This window comes from Malurus melanocephalus, unplaced genomic scaffold (assembly GCF_030028575.1).
Source record: "Malurus melanocephalus ecotype Western Australia unplaced genomic scaffold, MMel_1.1 scaffold_318, whole genome shotgun sequence".
NCBI lineage: Eukaryota > Metazoa > Chordata > Aves > Passeriformes > Maluridae > Malurus > Malurus melanocephalus.
In genome coordinates, this window is record NW_026623550.1 from 768,450 (window position 1) to 783,300 (window position 14,851).

Consider the following 14,851-nt stretch of genomic DNA (forward strand, 5'->3'; position numbering starts at 1 on the left):
TGGGTCACTGGCAAAGCGGCCAAATTCGCTCACATGGACAGCACGCAGAAGAAACTGCAGGAATTTAATGCCAGGAGGAAGCTGAAGGTGACAGAGGGTCATTGTCACCTTGGGGTGACAGCGAGGGAGGGGTGGCCATGTCCCTTCCACGGCCTACAGGGCCTGGAGAGAGGTTTGAAAGGCAAAATCCCACTAAAAACCCTCGTGGGACCCCAAAAAAGGCGTGGAGCTGCGCCTGGGGGGGGTTCGGGGTGGATTTTAGGATAATTTTTGTCCCTTAGAAGGTGGTGTGGCACAGAATTCCCTCAGGGAATCATCCTGGCTCTGACGCTGCCAGACTCCCAGGGCACCATTTTGGGATTTTAGGGCGCTTAGACCGGGTCAAAGATTGCAATCAACAACCCCAACGGATCCATCTCCAAACATTTTCTAACTCCTTCATTCTCCCTCTACCCCAGGCCGCCATGAAAGCCGTCGTGGCCTCCAGCCGCTTGGGCAACCACGGCCACCACGATTGCTCCCGCAGTGGCCGYGGCCAGGCCGGGAGCCGGGGACTGGCCCAACCCTCAGTGTCCAGCAGCCCCGAGGCCAGCACGGAGCTCGCCGTGTTCCAGAGTGACCACCCCGTGGCCGTAGCCCCCGTGGCCGTGCCGGGGGCCGGYTGTGACGGTTAACGGGCTCTGGAGTAGCCACAATCTCCCATGGCCGGGCTCTGGAGCACCCTCGTGTCGTGTCCTGTCACCCCCCGGTCGCTGTCCCTGTGTCTGTGCCCGCCTGGCTGAGGGGACGAGGAGGTGGTTTTTGTCTTCCCGTTTCTCCTCTGAGCAGTTTGGGCTTGGAAAGATCCCAAAAAAATGAGGAGCGAGCAGCAGGACTTAAGGGTTTGTCCCACCTTTGGGTTTGAGGGGTTCCTGTAAATAATCCTGGAAGTTTTATTTCTTCAGGTTGTGCTGCCATCGCTGTGACATCGCTGTCACCAGCCCCAGCTGTGGGTTTGCTGCTGTGTTGGGAGGGGTTTTAGGAGCYTTTGACCCCAAAAGTTCCATCCTCTCTGAGAACAGCCCGTGCCAGCGGTTCCCTTGTCATTCCCAGGCAGCAGCTGACCCCTGGGTTGTGTTTTTTTGGGTTTGTTCCCCACCTTCTGTGTATCCCTGGTGGTGGTTTTAGGGTTGTCACGGACTGGGAATGCTGGTCTGGCCTCCCTTTGGCATTCCAGGTCAGGATTTACACAATTTTAACATGAGAATTTACACAATTCTTTAATAAGAACAACTCTTCTTACCTTGTGGGACTCTACACAGAACTGCTGTTCCCTGAGGGAGGACAATGGGTTTATACCTATTTTATTTTTATTTTTTAATGAAATCAGCAGACAAACTTTCTTTTATTTTTTTTTTATTTTTTTTTTTTAGGCAGGAAACAGCATAAGCATTTACAGATTTAATGCAGAACAAGTGACCAGACAGGAAAAGCCATATTCCATGTGGGAATTACAAAGGGATCCAGCTGGCCATAACCTGGACCCCCACATTTGGGTTTAGAACGAGGGTAAAAATCCCACCTGGAGCAGAATAAATTTGTACAGGAGGTTCATTCCCCCAGGATGGAGGTGCAGAATGGGGCAGGAGGGACAGGAAGGGCATAAAAAAACCCCAAAATTGGACGTTTTTGACAAAGGTGAAGCATCAGTGATGGACCTGAGGGTGACAGAAGCTGTCAGGAGGTTGAGAGCAGGAGGAGGAAAATGTGACACAAGGATTTTGTGTTTATCTCCAACACAAGCAGAAATCAAACCAGCTCTGTGATCCACCCCAGAGCTCCGTGGGGTTTAGAGAGCCAAAGACAGCAGAGAAATAGGATATTCAAGAGGGGTTTTAATTGGAAAAATATCATGGCTTGACCAGAGCTAAACTTTTTTGAACTGAGTCGTTCTTTTGTGGGGAAGCAGCTGCCCRGTGAGGTGTCCCAGGGGGAAATGAMGCCGCTGATCCCACRGGACGCTGCAGCRCAGGGAAATTATCCCTTTTTCTTTGCATTTTTTTTTTGCAGGAGGGGCAGTTTTTTYCYYYYCYTTTTTTTTTTAATCCYGAGGGCTGAACCTTGCAGGATGCTCAGCCCCAGCGTCCACCCCGTCCTTGGTGTGTCCTCTCAACTTTGTGTCGTGTCTCCAGCRGGACCTGAACTCCACCTCGTTGTTCCCTAACCCAGGTTTTAAAGACTATTTTTTATCCTTTGACATGTGAAATTTTGATTAAAGCCCCTCGCAGGACCAGGCTGGGCACCCCCAGAGCCTGTGAAGCAGGGAGCAGCGCTGGGAAAAGCTGAGTGATGTTGCTGAGCATTCCCAATCCTGCAGGAAAATGGGAATTACRGTTGACAAATAAATTACACAAAATATCTCTGTTCCATGAGGGGAGGGAGTGGGCTGTAAGCAAAACCAGAGCAGGAGTTTATCTCTTATGTTAACAAAGTATTATTCCACAGGTATCCGTACTTAAAGATAGGAAAAATGCACTCCAGGGAGGTGCATTTCGGTCTGTTGCTGTTTGCAGAGTGTGTTTGAGTAACTACTTCAGTGTAGTGGTGACAGTTCTGATATCCAGGTATTTATAACCAAGTAGAGACAGCGAATAAAGCATCAAATCTCAGAGCGTGGGCTCCGTTGTCGCTTTTTCCTCAGGATATCGGGGCTAAAGATTGGCATGGATTGGAAGGGACAGAAAATAATCACATAGCTCTGATGTTATGAAAAAGATGGAAAAGACAGTTCACAAGACTACCAGTAAACAAATATCAAGAGAAAAAATGGAGCCTGGTCTCTGCAGGCAGCTACAGATATACCATGACTCCAACGTGGAGTTAAACCAAAGTATTTAATCCTGTTCTAGAACTGTAGAAGGTTCTAGATCATCTTCTCCCACCTCCTGCCATGGGCAGGGACACCTTCAAGCGTGTYCCAGKTTGCTCCAAGCCTGGCTTTGGACACTTCAATGGTGGGGCAGCTGGAATTTCTCTGTGAATCCAACAATTTGGATTAGAAGCACCTTGGATTGACCCTGCAGGGCCTGGGCGGTGCCCCGCGGGTGCTCGGAGTCCCCTGCCCCGCGGAAGGTGTCCCCAATGGTGGCACTGGACGCGCTCGAAGCTCCGTGCCACCCAAACCATCAAATGACGTCACCGCTTATGCCGATGACGTCACTCGCCCGCTGCCATGCTGCACTCCGTCCTCCCGCCCCGGAGTGGGCGTGGCTTCCGCCCAATCATCCAATAGAAAATGAGGTAGGCGTGGCTTAGGTCACGACGAGCTCTCTGATTGGCTGCGTCGCGTGTTTTGGCGGCGGCGGGGAGGGCGGGCGCCAGACGGCGCTCGCTGATTGGTCAGAAGGGTCGTGCCGGGCGGTGGGCGCGGCGCATGCGCGGAGCCTCCTGGGGAGGGCGGCGGCGGCGGCGTGCGCGGGGGCGGTGTTGTCGGGAGCGCGCACGGTAATGGTGCCCACCCCAATCCCCCAGCCCCCCTCCAGAATGGGGTCTGAGGGGAAAATGAGGGACCCGATGGGTTTGGGGCTCCCGTCCGTCCTCTGACCGAGCGAGGCGAGAGGCCTGTCCTTCCCTTCACCGGGCGTTTTTAGGGGGGTCCTGTCTCTCCCCTCACCAGGGAGGGTTGGGGGAGCGTCGCCTGTGAGGGGAGGGTTTTGGGGGATCCCGTTCGTGCCCTCACTGGGGCAATTGGAGGATTCCGTCCCTCACAGAGAGGGGTGGGGGAGAGTCCTGCTCTTCCCCTCACTGGGGCGCTTGGAAGGTTCCGTCCCTCASGGAGCGGGGTCAGGGACAGTCCCGTCCTTCCCCTCACCGGTTCGGCTGTGGGGGCCCTGTCCCATCCCTCACCCAGCGGGGCATTGCGGGGYTCACTCCCCTCACCAGGGGAGGTTTGGGGCGGTCTGGGTGTCCTGTCCCTCCCCTCACGTGTGGGTTTTGGGGCCGGGCGGTGCCCGTTAAACCCGCGCCGCCTCACGGGGGTCCCGCCCCGGCCTCGCCGTTCCGTGCGGTGCCCGTTAAACCCGCGCCGCCTCACGGGGATCCCGCACCCGCCCCGCCGTTGCCGTTACCGGCGGCACTAACGGTTCCTCCTCACTCCCTCGGTCCCTCCACCGCCGCAGAGCCGCGATCCCGGAGCTCCGGGGATCCCAGCACCTGGATCTCGTAAGTACAGCAAGATCTCGTMTTTTATACGTCTTTTTAAAAGCCCTTGAGAAACGCCTGAAGGCTCTGGGGCCGCTCTGCTCAGGTTTCTATTGCAAATCATCGGTAAAAATTGGTATTGAATTATATAGAAAAAGTCGATCCAGCACATTTTTAGGGTGTAGTTCCTATTTTCAGGGTTTGGTCGCAGGAAGCTGTACACTGGGCAGGCCCTTGGCTGCATGGTTTAATTCCTGTTAACGTTTTCCTTGCCCAACACACTCAGACCTGCTTTTGCTCCTGGAATTATGGAATTCTTGAGTCCTGAGGTGATTTGGRTTGGAARGACCTTAAAACCCATCYAGTCCCATCCCCAGGACAGAACCTGGCCTTGGACACTCCCAGGGATGGGACAGGCCCAGCTGCAAAAAWATGGAAGATAAGAATCTTTAATATTTAAGATATTTAAGATACAAATTTGGAGAATGCTGCAGGGTAATATCAGTGCAGTGATCCTGAAAGTACAGCAATAATAGCTGCAACAACATATTCAAATAAATCCTGTATTTCCTTTTTAAGAAAAATAAAGACAGAAATGGATCAAGGTGAGTGACTCCTTTTAAAAAAAATAAAGACAGAAATGGACCAAGGTGAGTGACTCCTTTATTCCTTTTTTTCTCCTCAGAGCACCCTGGGATTGCCCTGTTCCTCCTGAAGCTCAGCCATGACCGACCAAGAGTTTGTTCTGTGCAAATGGAAGAGACGTTTGTGGCCAGCCAAGGTAATGAGGAATGAGGAAATGTTTGTGGCTGTTGCTTGGAATGGGGTGAAACAGAGCAGCAAAGAAGGGAGGGGTCCCAACAAACATGTCTGGACTTGAAATAAGAGCTGATCTGTGGAGTTACCTTCAGGGCTGGAAAGGTGGGAAGGGGATTTGGATAAGGGCCTGGAGTGATGGGACAAAGGGGAATAATTTCCCATTGCCAGAGGGCGGGATGGGATATTGGGGAGAAATTCCTCTCTGAGGGTGGTGAGGCCCTGGAATGGAATTCCCAGTGAAGCTGTGGCTGCCCCATCCCTGGAAGTGTCCAGGGCCAGGTTGGACAGGGCTTGGAGTAGCCTGGGATAGTGGAAGGTGGTTGAATGAAATCATCTTTAAGGTCTCTTCCCACCCAGTCCATCCTGGGGTTTTATGATTCCATGATCCTAAGGCTGTTCCCAAGGTCTATCAAGCTGTTCTTTTAAAAATATTTTCTCACCATATCTATTAGTCAAGGATTTCAAATGCAGATTTTTCTCTTTTAACATAGGTTTTGTGCAAACCCGGAGTTGCTGGGAGCAATCCTGTTGCCACCACGAGAAAGATGGGATTTAAAGCTGAAATCCTTGGCTTGGAGAAGCAGTTGAGTATCCTTGTTCCTGTCACGTGTTTGCATTCTCCGATGTTAAAATAACAAAAGGGGAAGAAAGGATTCCTTTTATCTGAAGGTGCCTGTGAGATGGGATCCCAGATTTGCAGGAAGTTTAGGTGTTTAACCCTGACAAGGACAGGTTGGGGGAGGGCATATTTGGAGTTTTCTGCTGGCTGAGAGCAGAGTTGTGGTTGTGGGAGTGTTTTGGGTTCTGGTTGCAATCACCTTCTTGTGTTCCAGGGTCAGTGTGAGCTCTGCAAACACCGTTCCCCTGACAGAGGAGCAGATCAAGGCCATCGTTTCCACCTTGGGTGAGGAAGGAGGGGCCCAAATGTGCTACTTTGTGTCTTTCCTGGGTGTAAAATACCCGCTGAAACTCAGCCCAAATGTGCTGCTTTGTGTCTTTCCTGGGTGTAAAATACCCGCTGAAACTCAGCCCAAATGTGCTGCTTTGTGTCTTTTCTGGGTGTAAAATACCAACAGAAACTTAGCCTGAATTGTGCTGCTTTTTGTCCTTTTTTTTTTCTGAGGGTAAAACACCCACAGAAACTTCCACATTTCACTTATTTTCTTCACTTTTCCATAAACTTGGGAAATTGTTTAGAATTATCATTCTCCTCTTCCCTGGGGTGATTTGTTGGAGGGATGGTGAAGAAATATGTGTTTCCCTCAAAATAAGGCAATTCCAGCTTGTTCTGTGTCTGTCTCTATCCTTTGCCTTGGCAGTCATGGATGATTTAAACGTTAAAAAAAGCACCTTAAAAGAAACCCTACAAGTAACATCTATTATTTCTTCAATAATACATGTTTTTTATATGATAGAATAATAAGGATGATTTCATTTATTGAATATTCTTCAATATTCTTCAATTTATCAGAGCAAAAACACGACGTGAGTGAGGCCGTGGAGGAACTGCAGTATCGTTGTTCCCTTAAAATTGCCTTGGATATCCTGCAGCAAAATGACTCGGAGAATCAAGTGCCACCTGCAGAAGGAGCAAATCCCAAATTTTCCCAGGAAAACAACGTGGGATCTGCCTCACCTGCCCCCTCACGCGGCTCCTTGTTGCGCCTTCGTTCTAAAAAATTGGAAGCTGAGGCTGCCAAGAGGCAGAGAAACACCAAAAGTAACTGTGGGATGAAGGATGATCCCAAAGCACAGAGCAGGGGAGGTTCTGTGGTTCCAGAGGGGAGTGGAAAAGCTCGTGGAAGTGGGACAAGCCCTGCCAAAGCACGTGGAGATGGAGCAAGCCCTGGCAGAGCACGTGGGAGAGCAACAAACCCTTCCAGATCTGGTGCCAGGGACTTGTGYGTGGCACCAGCCCCTGAGAGTCACAACTGCAAAAAAACAGAACAGAAATCATCACCMAGACAGAGAAAAATCCAGCCCAAAACAGGGAATGGAGTTTCCCGTAAGTCAAAGGTGGGAAGAAGTCAGCAAGGAAGGAAAAGAGGATTTAGGGATGATTCCACCCAGGATCAAACACAGCTGGCTCCTGAGGAGGGGTCTCCACCTCTCCCCTCCAAATCTGGTACCATGGAACCTGCCAGAAAGACAGACACTCAGCCTGAGAGAACATTCCTGGCTTCCTCCTGTGAGAGTGCCTCAGATGAGCTGGAGAAAAGCATCAGCAGTGAGAGTGAAAGCCTGGCAAAGCAGCTGGATGGAAGGAGAGAGGCAGAGGGTGGAAAACAGCTGGATGGGGCAGATGTGGCCTCAGGCACTGACAGGAAATTCAGGAACCACTCTGGATCCTCACCTGGACCTTCTGGTGCTTTCCCTCAGCCTCAAGAGGAGGAAAACCAGGATCTCTCACAGCTGGCTGGRAATAAAGCCCCTGGCTCTGAGGAGGATGAAGGTGGGCAAATCCTTWGGGGAAGGGAAACCTTCATCCCATGTGGGTGTTGAGCACTGTTGCTCATATTGGAATATTGATTTACTTTTGGGGATGTGGGTCTTGAGTTGCTGATTTAATTCTTTCAGTTTTGATTCCAGAGAAGCAGAAATGCTGATCCYTTTGGTGCTGGGGAAAGGCTGGGGTGGAGTTTGGGGTGTCTGGAATTGTTTGGGATTTTCCATGGAAAGCTGTATTCCTGCCCTTTAAGTTCACACTTGTTTTCCCTCGCTGATAAATTGAGATTAAATGTTYTTAAATGAGCAGGTGCCGAGTCCTRAAACCAGCCCCATTCCTTCCCCTTTTCCCTCTTTTATCCACATGATCAGGGAATTAGGATTCCTTAATAGGGGTGTCCCCTCTGAGTCACACTCAGGTGTGTCTCACCTGTTCTGAAGCTGATCCTGTCCTAATCCCTGGATCTTGCTGCTGTTGGCAGGGCCAAAATCCTCGGGTATGTCTTCAAGAAGAGCTTCCTGGGAGAGCCTCCCTCCACTGTCACCTCTGATGGATGAAGAAGAGGAATATTTGCCAAGTGTSCTGTCCCATCAGGGTGAGATATCAGCTCTTGCCCCTCTGTGAGCTTCAATTTGCCTGCAATCCATGGGGGATTCCAGAAGGGAATCCATCTGTGTCCAGGCTTGGRATAAAAKGCATTTCCTGGGTCTGTCAGAAAGGCTTTTTSATGCAAAATGAAATGCAAAATGAAACTGGGAAAAGGTCTGGGGTTGAAATTCCTGGGTTTCAGTTTGGCACTCCCTGTGCTGCCTTTTGGGCTCACTGGARTTGAAAGCTGTAAAAGCACTCAAGAAAAACTCCTGGAGATCCTCCTGGAGAAAAAGCCTAGAGGAGGAGAAGAAAGGGGTAGCATTGGTCTTGTTTTATTGTTTTTAAGGAAAATTCCCTTTCTTTTTCATCCCAGAACCCAAATTCTTCAAGGAAGGAATGTTGGTATGGTGCAAGCTGCGACGATATCCGTACTGGCCAGCAGTGGTAAGAGCAGCTCCTGCCACCTCATATCCTGCTGATAAGGAGCAATCCCCAGTTCTGGAGTGACTTTTGCCCTTCCTGGGAGTGTTAGAGACCTTCTAGTAGAAGAATTTCAAAATTCACTGAAGTAAATTTATAAAACACATAAAATGTGATTAATTCACAGTTGTTTGTACTGGAGCAGAGGATTATTCCAATTTTTTTTATCATGGAACAGAACTTTGTTCCCAATTTACAAAAGAAAGGGGATGCTCTTTGGGTACTAAAAACACATGTTGCTCCTTCCACTTGAATTTTTCATATTTGTGTAATAAAGTTGCACCAGTAGGAAAAATTTGAGTGTGGGTTGTCCTGGATTCTATCATTAAAGAACATCTCTGGATTAGGATTTTAGGATGCTAAATGAGGCTTTATCCTCTCTCCAGGTGAAAGCAGTGAAGAGGAAGCCCCGRAGGGCCTGCGTGCTCTTCATAGATGGCACCACAAACGAGAAGAAAAGAGGGTAAATGTTGATTTTCATCCCATCCTGACCTTCCCAGTCTGTTATTCCACGTCCTGCACCCATTTTCCTCCAGGTTGATCTGGGAGGGAGGGTCTGGGCCAGGTGAGGGTGGCAGGTGCTTTGTCATGCTGCAGGTTGAGGCAGCTCCCTGTCCATGGTAAGGGCTGAGGAATTGAAAACAAAACAAAAAAAAAAAATCCCTGGAACACAGCCAAAGGTTTACTTGTGCTGCCCAAACTTTCTGGAAACACTGGGCTGCCTTCAGCTTTGTTCCAAGCCAGGTATTTTTCACTTCTTAAAAGATTCCATAATTTTAACTTCCTGTGGAAACAAAAAATGGCAAAAACTTGTGCTCCTTAATTCCTTGGGAAATGGAATTTTCAGGGAGAAGCAGAACTAAATAAACAGGGAGATGGGGCGGTTGAGTTGCACCTCTGACTGTGTTTCTTTAAAAGTTTCTCAGTGTCTCTGAAGAGCCTGAAGCACTTTGACTGCAAGGAGAAGCAGGAGCTCATAGTGAGTATCTCAGAAATGTGGAACTGCAGCTGTTGGGAAAATACAGTGGGAAATCCAAGATACAAGGGACCAGGGGAGGAATGTGGGGCTTGGCTCCCTCAGAGCTACTCTCATCTGTGACAGCCATAACASGGCTGTTTTACTGTCATGAACCATTTCTGTCCCCTCCTTGGTGTTCTGGGCTGGAACTCTTGCAGAGCTGCTGGATTTGGGACAGAAAAGGCTGTTGTTTTGTAGGAACGAGCCAAGGAGAACTATTCCCGRGAGATYGAGTGGTGCCTCCAGCTGATCCTGGACTATCGGATCCGAGTGGGTAAGGAGGGGCAGCAGAGCATGGAATCATCAAATCCCAGGATGGTTTTGGTGGGAAGGGACCTTAAATCTCATCCAGTGCCACCCTGSCACSGKCAGGGACACCTCCCACTATCCCAGGCTGCTCCAAACCCTGTCCAACRTGGCCTGGRGCACTTCCAGGGATGGGGCAGCTTCTCTGGGATCTCATCCTGAGAAAAAAGGGAATCCCAAACTGTCAGCTTTGATTCCTGGTCTGAATGGAACTGATCAGTGACCCTGTTCTGGGTTTTTAGGTTGTCAGTCTTTCACCGGATCCTTCCTGCAGTATTTTGCGTCTGATGTCAGTAAGTGAATTTATCCCTTTTGGAWTTTTTCTCTTGGCTGGGTAAATGTAGCTCCAACATTTACACATAAATGACTTTGGCACCACACCCAGAGAGGTGTTAAATTTACCAGCACCCCTTTATTGCAATTAAGTGTTCAATTAAATAAATACTGGTGGTTCAAGACAATCAGGTCATGGCATCAGAGAATAGTTGGACTTGTAGCTGGTTCCTTATATATTCATGTCAACTCTCTAATATTTGTGGTTTTTTTAAGGCAAATTAAGATTTTAGTGGTGCCTCTTTGGTAGGGAAGGAAGAAAAACTCTCAGCAACAAAATTCCATATTTTCTATTGATATGGATATGAAATCTGTTTGTACATTTAAATGTAAATGTAAATTTAAATGTGGTCTCTCTTTCAGGCTACCCAGTGAGGAAAGAAGGATACCAGAATGTGGTGCAGATGACATTTCCAAACACTGAGGAGGAATGTGCTGGAGAATGTTCCTCAGACACTTCTCCCCAGAAACCCCCAAGGAAGCTCCTCCCTGACAGGTCCAGAGCCGCCAGGGACAGAGAGAACAAAAAGCTGGTGGAATTCATAGTGAAGACCAAAGGAGCTGAAAAACATCTCTTGGGGATCTTGAAAAGTGGGAAGAAGTCACGGTGGCTGAAGAAATATCTGAATTCCAGACACTATGTGACGTGTGTGGAGACATAYCTGGAGGATGAGGAGCAGCTGGACACGGTGGTTGGGTACCTGAAGGAGGTGTACAGGGAAATGGACACCAAGAATTTACACAAGATCCTGGGTGATGGCATCAGATTCATATCAGATGTGCTTTTACCTGAGGTGAGGGAACGTGGAACTGAGGGAAAAATAATTCTGAAGTGATAAATAATGCTTATTATTATTTATTTATGCYTTTGGTTGGTGTGGAATGACGTGGGGAAAGTTCCCAGAACTGAATATTCACTGCTCCCACAGGCTGAGTCACTGAAATGCTGATTTTTAAGCACAGAAAGGAGAAGCTTTAAAAAACAACAGTTGGTTGTTTTTAAAGGCAGACTGATTGTTTTCTGATGTGTTTTAATGACTTCTGAAATGCCTCAAGGCTTTGTTTTGGGCTTTTTATTTTAATTTGGCAGCTTCTCYTGGTCCTTTGTGTGTGTCAAGGTGGGGGTTGGTGTGTTGGCTGTTTTTACAGTTGTTGTAGATAACTTGTGTTCTTCTCAGGAATTTTCCCAGGAGAACATTAACTCGTGGAGAAACAAAATTAGTGTGAAGAATATTTTAATCTGAGGATAAAAATCCTCCCCTGGGGATGATACAGAACAAGTTCTTATTATTTATTTAAGAATTTCAGGCACACAACGAGRTGTTTCATCCAAGTTTTCCTAGTGATTGAGGAACCCTTTTCTCAAAACTTACTCAGCTGAGGCAGTTTGAAATCCCTGGCTGTGATTTGGTTTTGTTTATTGATTATTCTTATTAATTATTCAAYGCTTTCCAGGCCATCATCTGTGCCATTGCTGCTGTGGATGACATAGATTATGAGAAAGCAGAAGAGAAGTACATTAAAGGACCACCTGTGACCAAGAGGTAGATTTATTTTCAGTATTTTCCAAGGTTTTTTGCTCTTTTATTGTTGATACAGAAAAGGTTTGAGGTAAGGGCAGGAGAGCTCAGTGTTCTTCCTGTGAGGGACAAAGGATTAAACATGGGAAATGTTCTGGCTGAGCTACTCCAAACTGCAAATTTTAATTTATATTTAATTTAATGTTATCCTGTTTTTAAAATTTAAAAATATTATTTTTTTTTCTTTCCAGAGAGAGGGAGTTATTTGACGAGCAAGTCCTGGGAAGCAAAAAACTCAAGACCGAGTCAGAGCCCTGGGAGAGCTGAGGAGTGGCCRGGGCTGCCCTGGGGCCAGGTGTCAATAACCAGTGGTGTTTTGTATAAAATGTGGCATTCTTTGTAAAGTCTGTGTGTATATTCCCAGTTATTCTGCTCCCAGACCCAGCTGGGCCTCAGTTCTCACTGCTTCCCGTGGCCTCACCGTGTTCAGTTGCCTGTGATCCATCAGATCCACCAGATCCTCATCCATCAGTGCCCTCTGGGGGCTGGCAGAGMCCCCCAGTGCTGTGCAGAACTTCCTGCTGCTCCACCAATTTCCATTTGGATGGTTTTAGCCAAATCCCCGGCATGGGAAGGGCTCTGGCCCTGGTTTTGTGGCCAGTGGTGGCCTCACTGCTCATGATGAAAGCAGGGGGTTCCTGGCAGGAAACACTCCCAGGGGTTCACTCTTCCTGCTTCACATGACTCCAAGTGTGGGAAAGCAGGTTGGTGTCCAGGGCTGCACCCTGCATCACAAAGCTTTGGGGTTTTGTTGTAAAATTCCATGGGGAAGGAATCCAGGTTTGCTGAAAAACAAAAGCATTCCCTTTTCYTCTAACAGTGATTCATCTGAATGCTGGTTTATTGCCTCTTTTGAGGCTGTGAATTTAATTGTTTTAATTGTCTTTTTCTCATCTAAATTCCCAATTTAATCCTCTTCAGCTCCCTGCCCACCTTTGCTGGAGCTGTGGCACATGGAAACAGTGTCACCAAGAACTAATTAATGATGAATAATGATAAATGATACATAAAACCCCCTGATTAGGGTTTCTCTATGATAATGAAATGTCATCTCCTTGCTTGTCCAGTAAAACCCAGGATGATTTGAAATAAAGAAGTTTAAATTGGGATCCAGATGTCTATCCTGGCTGTAGTAATTATCTGAATATATTTTAATTACACTTTTAATTGCTCTGTGCTCTCTAATGAGTTTCACCATGGAATCCTCACTCCCGTTATCTCAAGTACCTCAATTATAGGGACTGATCAGGAAGTGAAGGTTTTATTAAAACTTGTGAGGAGGGATAATGAGTTTTATGGGACAGTATAAAAAACTAATGATTGAGTTAACTCAGAGCTGTGAGTGGCACTTTTCCTTTGCAAGTGAGAGATTGGGGAGGAACTTCCTGCCCCTGCTCCCGGTGCTCTGAGGTGATTTGGAGATGGGGGATCAACTTCCCATCCTTTGCATTAACCTTGTGTTCCATTCTCCATTAAAATTCCTCGTGCTGTGAAGATCCTTCTCCACCCCAGTGCACAGAAGCAGAACCACCTCACCTTGCCTTCACTTCAGTTTTGGAATCYTGGGATGGTTTGGGGTKGAGGGGACCTTGAACCCCAATCCATGTGCAGAGACACCTTGCACRATCCCAGGCTGCTCCAAGCCCTGTCCACCCTCGCCTTGGCCATTCCAGGGAAAATCCTGACCTTGTACCACCCCTTTCCAGTGCTGCCCCACCGGTCATTTACTGGTACTGGACACCAGGCTCAGCCTCACATCATATTTGTGATGTACAAATCACTAATAAAGTGGGATGAAGTGAATCATCAAAGATTTGCTGCTTTTGTTTAATTAATTTAATCTCTGGTGGGTGGTGTTCCAGCAGGTGCTTCCATCCCGGTTTTACAGCAGGTGAAGATTATTTTTATACATCAGATAAACCTGTAATATCCTGTCTCMGTGTCTCACATTATTAATCACTGGAAAAAGAACTCACTGGTTTCTCTTCTTGTGCTTTATTGAAAACGGGCTGGCACACAGCACCTCTGCTTGTGGTTGTCCATTGTTAATTAATCCATATTTCCTCAACTGCCTCCTCGATACTCAGTGTTAGATCTGTAACTTATTTATTAATTATTCATACTTTAACGCTTTTATTTCATAATATCATTAATCCAGTGTTGCATCCTAAACTGCTTCACTCCTCCCTGCATTTGTGCGTTTTTCCAGGATATTAAAATGATCAGGCGCAGAGTTTGGGGAGGGAATGACGATTCCCGCAGCCCTGGGCGGTATTTTGGGGTGAAAACAGCGCTTTTACGACCCGAATCCCGGCAGGAAAAGAAGCATCTGCCGAAACCCGGGATCGAACCAGGGACCTTTAGATCTTCAGTCTAACGCTCTCCCAACTGAGCTATTTCGGCTGCACGACCGCGCTCCGCCCCCCCCGCCCGTCACCGCCGGTGGCGCCGCTCCGGGCGGGGGGGACACGGGGGACACGCTGGGGAGGACACGGGGGAACACGCGGGGACACGGGACACGGGGGCGGGATGTGGGACACGGACACACGGACACACGGACACGGGACAGGCGGGACACGGGGACGGGCGCGACACGGGACAGGCGGGACACCCGGACAGGCAAAAGGCGGCGGCAGCGTGGTCTCTGTGGCGCAATCGGTTAGCGCGTTCGGCTGTTAACCGAAAGGTTGGTGGTTCGAGCCCACCCAGGGACGGCCGCAAACTATTTTCTTGGACGGCTGCAAATTATTTTCTTGCGCGTCCGCGGCTCCGCAGCCCCTGAACGGACCGGTCCTGCGAGAATCCCGCCGCAATCCCGGGATGGCCCCGGGACAGCCCCGCCCGTCGGGGATGGTTTTGCCGCAGGCCGGGGCGGGGCCGGCGAGTGCCTCCGGAACCGCCAGGCAGGACCGCGTTTCCCGCCGGAGCGCTGAGGCGGTGCCGCGGCGGGCGGTTTAGTGGGGTGCACCGCGCCCAGAGGTTGCGTGAAGGGCTGCGGAGAGATGGCGGCGCTGGGCCGTGAGCGGGGCCGGGAACGGGGCTGGAACGGGGCCGGGAACGGGGCTGGAACGGGCCGGGAACGGGGCTGGGAACGGGCCG

General features: G+C 48.9%; 3 protein-coding genes and 2 non-coding genes across 5 annotated transcripts in view; 4 read left to right on the plus strand and 1 right to left on the minus strand.

Moving 5' to 3' along the window:
* LOC130580214 (calcium/calmodulin-dependent protein kinase type IV-like) overlaps nt 1-1,662 on the plus strand; it is a 12,823-nt gene extending 11,161 nt beyond the window's left edge. The window contains 2 exon segments of the mRNA XM_057377567.1: nt 1-87; nt 459-1,662. The exon segment at nt 1-87 is cut by the window's left edge and continues 3 nt beyond it. Of these exon segments, the coding sequence (XP_057233550.1) occupies nt 1-87; nt 459-674 (303 nt within the window). The 3' untranslated portion in view covers nt 675-1,662.
* Nucleotides 1,663-3,400: 1,738 nt separating this feature from the next.
* Nucleotides 3,401-13,502, plus strand: PWWP3A (PWWP domain containing 3A, DNA repair factor). Its single transcript, XM_057377531.1, has 15 exons — nt 3,401-3,483; nt 4,158-4,200; nt 4,865-4,960; nt 5,490-5,581; nt 5,832-5,902; nt 6,470-7,450; nt 7,926-8,039; nt 8,409-8,479; nt 8,902-8,978; nt 9,434-9,494; nt 9,732-9,807; nt 10,082-10,132; nt 10,536-10,966; nt 11,628-11,716; nt 11,944-13,502. Exons 3-15 carry the CDS (start codon nt 4,904-4,906, stop codon nt 12,017-12,019), a joined length of 2,247 nt encoding a protein of 748 aa, XP_057233514.1. The 5' UTR covers nt 3,401-3,483; nt 4,158-4,200; nt 4,865-4,903; the 3' UTR covers nt 12,020-13,502.
* A 580-nt stretch (nt 13,503-14,082) lies between these two features.
* Nucleotides 14,083-14,155, minus strand: TRNAF-GAA (transfer RNA phenylalanine (anticodon GAA)). Its single transcript has one exon. It is a non-coding gene; the product is annotated as a tRNA-Phe (tRNA).
* Nucleotides 14,156-14,392: 237 nt separating this feature from the next.
* On the plus strand, nt 14,393-14,466 carry TRNAN-GUU (transfer RNA asparagine (anticodon GUU)). The gene has a single exon. It is a non-coding gene; the product is annotated as a tRNA-Asn (tRNA).
* Nucleotides 14,467-14,687: 221 nt separating this feature from the next.
* NDUFS7 (NADH:ubiquinone oxidoreductase core subunit S7) overlaps nt 14,688-14,851 on the plus strand; it is an 8,298-nt gene continuing 8,134 nt past the window's right edge. Inside the window, exon 1 of the mRNA XM_057377542.1 lies at nt 14,688-14,770. Coding sequence (XP_057233525.1) covers nt 14,755-14,770 — 16 coding nt within the window. The 5' untranslated portion in view covers nt 14,688-14,754. The remainder of the gene's footprint in view (nt 14,771-14,851) is intronic.